General features: G+C 38.9%; 1 protein-coding gene across 1 annotated transcript in view; it reads left to right on the plus strand.

The window, feature by feature from the left end:
• The window catches only part of LOC131882893 (uncharacterized), an 11,007-nt gene extending 4,821 nt beyond the window's left edge, over positions 1 to 6,186 (plus strand). Inside the window, exons 5-7 of the mRNA XM_059230179.1 lie at positions 1,691 to 1,804; positions 1,866 to 2,043; positions 5,944 to 6,186. Coding sequence (XP_059086162.1) covers positions 1,691 to 1,804; positions 1,866 to 2,043; positions 5,944 to 6,114 — 463 coding nt within the window. The 3' untranslated portion in view covers positions 6,115 to 6,186. The remainder of the gene's footprint in view (positions 1 to 1,690; positions 1,805 to 1,865; positions 2,044 to 5,943) is intronic.
• The last annotated feature ends 6 nt before the right edge of the window (positions 6,187 to 6,192 follow it).

Genomic DNA, 6,192 nt, shown 5'->3' on the forward strand with positions numbered 1-6,192 from the left:
CTTATCTGCTTCCTTCTCAACTTCTTGTTCCTTGTTTGGAACCTTTTTATCTAATTCTGTCCAGCATGGTCAGATAAAGGGTTATCTCAGCCAGCACCTTTCAGCAACATTTTTTGGTTTGGGTTTTCACTGTTTTTACTAACCACTGCAAAGTATGTAGTCCACGGCATAATCAAATGAAAGATTGCAATTTGTCTAGTTGTTGACACTCTACAATATTTGGTCTACCAACGAATTAGATAAATTAAATTCAGCTCTCTTTGTATCGGTTGGGGAAAGTATTCCAGAAAAGAGTCATTTATTTACCATGACGTCTATATCAATTGCAAACGTGTACTAATTTGGAACATGCAAAGTAAAAAAAAGGTAATTTTCTTGTGAACTCAATGTAACCAAGAACAAACAAATGGGTGCCTAGATTTTGTAACAAATAAAAATGCAGCAAAGAGGCTAAAAGAGGCTAAAAAAGGCTAAAAATGACTTCTTCTCCATTGTACAACAATTTTTGCATGATTGCAACTTGTTTTGTTTATTTACACGTTTTTTTCATTTCCACAACCTTTTTTAAGTTTTGACAACTTTTTTCGTATTTTTCTCAACCTTAAGACCTTTTTTAGGTTTAATCATTACACATTTCATTGCTTTTTTACAACAAATTCTAGCTAGGCATTTGGTCCAATCGAGGTTAACATGCAGTAACCATTCCACTCTTTAACGTACAACGAGGGGGATATGTTTTATTAGAAGGGCGAATCCTTGGAACCGAAGTTTAAATGATAAGTATAAATGATTAAACAGACGGCGGTAGCAATACTATACCTATGTGTATTATTATTATTATTATCATCGTCATCATCCTGTACTCTCAAAAGAAGTGATTTGTGAGCTAAGAAGTACAAACAGAGGTCTTCCTGAATTGGAGCTCTAAATATGGTTAAATTCGAGAGTTAGCTTTGAATACTGACAATCTGGGAAAGGAAAGGATCAAACACATTGATATTAAGGTACTCGCTCCTCCGGTAGATTCGAGTCTTATTCTCATGGTTTCATCAAATATGTATGACATGACGCACGGTTTCACGTTTATAGGTACCTAATAGATATGGATCTACCGTAGGTACAGGGTCATTCATATCACACGTTACACTTCATTCAAAGCTTCAAAAAGCACACTTCGTAAGAAAGATTGTGATTTTCAAATTAAGCGTCTAAAACTTCTAGCTGTTGTGATTAAGAAAACAAAAACAAAAGAAAGCTGAAACAAAGAATGTGTTGCAAAATGGAGGAGATGCACTCGGCCATTAGCAAACTCTTACATTGTTGCTTCAACCCGACTGACATCTCCAGATCCCTCAACTGCAATTGGATGTTAATCTATTGGACCAAAAAATACTTGTATCATCAGGAGGAGTCGAAAAGAGGATGACCAAATAGAAAACAGATAGAACCAATCAATTGGTTCGAAATTTGATGCCAATGATCACAAGGAACCCGGTCAAAATGTTCTTGGAAAAAATTGAGTTTGTTCTTGATGAACCTTTAAAATTGTTGTAAGTGTAACGTTTGATGTGAACCACCCTGTATGTCTGTTCGAATATTCAAACATCCATACAATGCTCAATTGCCTCTATCAAGGGAAATGGTTTGGCTGGTGTAGGGCATGTTTTGCACAAGCGCTCTTCCTTTTCAGCTACGGGTTTTTAGAGGGCATCTGGTACCTGGATATCCTTCATAGCGGCAATGTTCCAAAAACAGGATCCTCCAATGATGACGAAGGCGATGACGACGACGGTGATGACCTAGAGTAAGAATCAACTTATTACAGGTTATTGGGTGAAAAATAAAAAGGCAAACTTTCCTTGTAGTGCACGATCAGACTTGGACGATGGTCGTCAAAGATATCTGGACTTCTTAGACGATGGAACACGGAACGAGGATGAGCATGAAGCAGCACAGCTCAAAAGATGGGAAAAGAAGCTGCTACAAAGTGAAACTAAAGATCAGAGAGACTACAAAGAAGAATTCTTTGAACTTCTTAACGAGGTGAGTCTCGTTAGTTTTACTATTGGTTTCGCTTACCATTTTCTTTGAACTTCTTAACGAGGTGAGTCTCGTTAGTTTTACTATTGGTTTCGCTTACCATTTCATTAGTGCAACGTTTTTACTTACAGCCAATTGTATAAGATTTTATCTATTTTTTGTTCTTGCATTTTGTACAAAATTTGAGCGAATCGCATTATTCCCGAGGGAACAATATAAGAATGTGTGATACCTCGTCTGTACGGCCAAGGCGGATTGTTCTTGCATTTTGTACAAAATTTGAGCGAATCGCATTATTCCCGAGGGAACAATATAAGAATGTGTGATACCTCGTAAATCAGGAAGCTTGTTGTTAGCATGGAAATTGGAAACCTTACCAAACTGATCTCACGATAACCTTGGAAAACGTTTTTCGCTCAGCAATGGAACGAGCAAACATTATGGATCACCGATCTTGGAACCTCTACAATCTCGTTTGTCCTCAAAAACTCAATGGGAAGCCAAAGGGTGTCTCCGTTTGAGGTCTGACTGGTATTTGCATAGGCTTACATACGTAGATGGGTTGTTTTTGAAACTTGTATTGATCTTTCGACAACGGTTCAGGTTCCGAATTTGAAGAGGACAAATATGAAGAGAAAGCGGCATTCCATTTGTTTAGTTGTTGGATCACCATGGACTCTTTTCTGGTGGATAGGGCTCTGTAGAGTTGGTTCTCGCTAATTTCAAATTGGTTTAGGGGAAAACAAAAGAAAAAGATAGGATTGACTCAGAAATGCATTGACGAAATATCCACCGACTTCCATTGAAACCACCGGGATATGGGGTGTACCTAACTACCTAAACTGTTTGCGGCACAAAGAAATGCAAATGTTCCCTCGTTCTTTGGCCTTTTTGACGAACCTGTTGGCATGATATTTGCTTCTGGCAGCCTTGATCGTATTTTCGACTGATATACGCACTTTGCCGGTAAGTGATGATATTTGACCTTCGGAGAACCATGGTTTTGATTGATTGTTTCTTTCTACCTAAGTTTAGTGGAAATCAAAATTGTTGAAATAAGAATTACGTCCTTTTATGATTTATGAACGACCTTCAATGGTCACGAAAAAGAGATCTGCAAAATACCCCATGACAAAAGGTTAAAGTGTTATAGTTCTAGCTCGTTGGTTGTTGATTGTTTTTATTATGATAACTGGCCCTCGATTAGGATATGTTAGTTGTAGGAATAGGAACCATTTTTGTGTCAAGCCCGATTGGTCCTGATGAGATTTAAGTGGCAAAAGCGAAAAGAAACAGGCCAAAATGATACTAGAGAAAAGAATAAATCTGAAACTAGTCATGCCCCCACTCGTGTCATCCGAGATCAAATATGCAGAATGCGTGGGCAAAACTGCTCACCCTGGAGTCATCTGCAATGACTTGGATTTTATTCGTTGCTATTCTTTATATTTCCGCTAAAATTCCTTGAAACTTCCTTTATCATAAGAGTCTTCTTTGTTTGAGAGTTGCTATGCCACACACAAAGATTGCAATTTGCCATAGTCATGAATCCGACCTTTTCTGGAGCGAAGATCCCTTTCAAATCTGAATACTAGATCTGATTCATATCTTGACTGAACATTTTAAAGAAGAAAGAAAAACCTATTTTCGGTTTCTTTGTCTAGACAAATACTACAATTATGTTCTGTTATGTGAAAGGTTGGATAATCGATTCAGCGCTCAGATGAAAGCCAAAGCGAATCAGAGATTAGACGGACTTCAATTTGGTTAAAGTGACTTTTAATCCGACCAACCCAACATGCTCTCGTTCATTTTTCAACTACCACCTGAACATTGAGCATGCCCGTAAATGTGATGGTACTTAGTTGTATCACCCCAAAAGATAAAGCCAATACTCCGATTGCCCTTGAGAAAAGTTGTAATGTGTACGGTATGTGTGGGTGTGTGGGTGTAGACCGATTTGATTTTGCCATTCCACCTTTTACGCTGAAAGCTTTTGGTCATTTTCCACCTCTTTGGGTAACTTGAACACCTTGAGTTGATTGGATCCCCGAAATAGACCTGTCCTTTGTTGGGGGCCTTCCCTTTACATCAAAAGAGGATCGCGACGTAGTCACCGGACAAGTACATAGAGCAAGTCAATAGGGACCTGTCGGTGGAGCTGCTGAAGGTTGCATGAAATCCCTTGAGGATCCAATTCCATTAGAGTACAATGCAATGTCTTATTTGGTGCTGAAATACCTTTGAGCCACTTTGCTGGTCGAGAGGTTTTTGGAATTCGATTAGGAGAGCATAGTCTTCATTCTTAAACCAATCCGTTATTAAACCGTTTGTTATAGTGTATTTTAAGAAGTAAATGACCCGGGTACTTTTTTGGCCTCGAAAGTATTTTCCTGACGAAAGCAATTCAACTTTCAGGTATTATACGACATTTCGCCATTCGCAATTGTTTACTTACAATGGCATTTCTGTGATTTATATCTGTCCTCGAAGTGTAAAAACACTGAAGGTCAAGATCATCTTCACTAAAGAAGCTAACCTTCAATAAAAATCGACAGAAACGTCATCAGCTTTGAGCTCTTAGGATATTCTACTCGTCATTCAATGGTAGAAACAATGTCTGAAATTGTTTGGCATGGTATTTACAAACACCGTAGCTTTAGAGTGGCCCAAACGCACACCTTACTGAAGAATTGCTCCAAATGAAACGAGAGCCTCTAGCTCTCTTTGGTCTTTCATTGTCGTTTTCATCATCGCCTAATTCTCACGGGGACAGAGGACATGCGGTTATAAATAGTTTCCTGTTCCCACCAACTTACACACCCGCCCAACCAACCAAGCAAGCAAAGCAACCAACCAACCAACCATCTGGTGTTCGTTTGGTTGTGAAGAGAACGAAGGGAAGGAGAAGTGGGATTTTCCTTCCAATAGCGTTCTTGTTCCCAAGCACTTAAGGTGGAAAATGAATTTGTGGTCAGATCGAAGAAGACACGTTTGACAAAAGGTGGGACAATGCGGTCCAAAACAGAACTTTTAGCACCCCCAAAACTTGACAAATTTAGAGCATGGAGAAGAATCTACTCAGTCATTTTATGTACTTATTATACTGTGGTACACATAAGGTTGACGAAGCAAATGTTGCTTGAACAGTTCTAATAGGGTGTAGGAGCTTTGAAAGGCCAAATGAAAAAAATAGTTCAGAGTTAAGCGCAATATCAAAAATGTTCAACGTGGGAATTTGAAGACATGGCGTTCGTTTAGTATCTTCTACAATAAACGGAAATAACCTACAGAAGCAAATGGAGCAAAATGGGAGCAAACGTTAGCTGTCAAAAAGGCAACACGTAATTCTTTGAATTAGCTTTTGGTTTAAGTAGGAAAACCACTTAGTCAATGACTACTTTTGAAACCAGGCAATCTACTATGCGGAAAACGATCCATACTAAGCGTGATTTTGATCGAAATATCGATTTTTCATAGGGATACTTTTTTTAGAGGTACAAATCACAGACCCCATTTCTTATAGACGTGTAATGCACAAATCATCGGGTTCATGAGTTTGCCCATTAAAGTTATTCAAAGTCATGAGTAGTGAAGTAAGTCTATAATATAGGTCCCTTGAATCTGGTTTGAGTGGAATTTGAACCAACGAATCTCATGGCATTGAGAATAGCAGATAAATGCTCAACCTTTACTCCACGGATGCTTGGCTTAGATCTTGATATTTGTTCATAAGACAGGACCAAGGAAAAACCAAAAATCCTTGAGTGCTCAATGCCAAAATGGATCCATTAGTAGCTTGTCAAATCCACAAACACGAACGCGTCATTTTCATCAATTACCTGTTACTAGAATCGTTACACACCTGTTTGCAAGCCTAAATTTGGATCTGATCTTTTCCAGGTTCTGTTCCTTCAAGGGAAATCCTCAACTCTTCCCACAGAAGATCGGAAGAGCTTGCGGGACACAAGTAACAGGTTTCAAGGGAGGAATTCCTTTACCAGCGCAATCACACCTTCTTCGGAGGGAGGTACCAAGAACTCCCTTTCACCCACTTTGTCCTTGGCTAACTAAATGGTGGGACCATTGACAACTTCTGATCGAATGCCCCCAATCACTCACCCAATCGAAACCTCACCAAGAACAACATTT

This window comes from Tigriopus californicus, chromosome 7 (genome assembly GCF_007210705.1).
Source record: "Tigriopus californicus strain San Diego chromosome 7, Tcal_SD_v2.1, whole genome shotgun sequence".
Lineage (NCBI taxonomy): Eukaryota > Metazoa > Arthropoda > Copepoda > Harpacticoida > Harpacticidae > Tigriopus > Tigriopus californicus.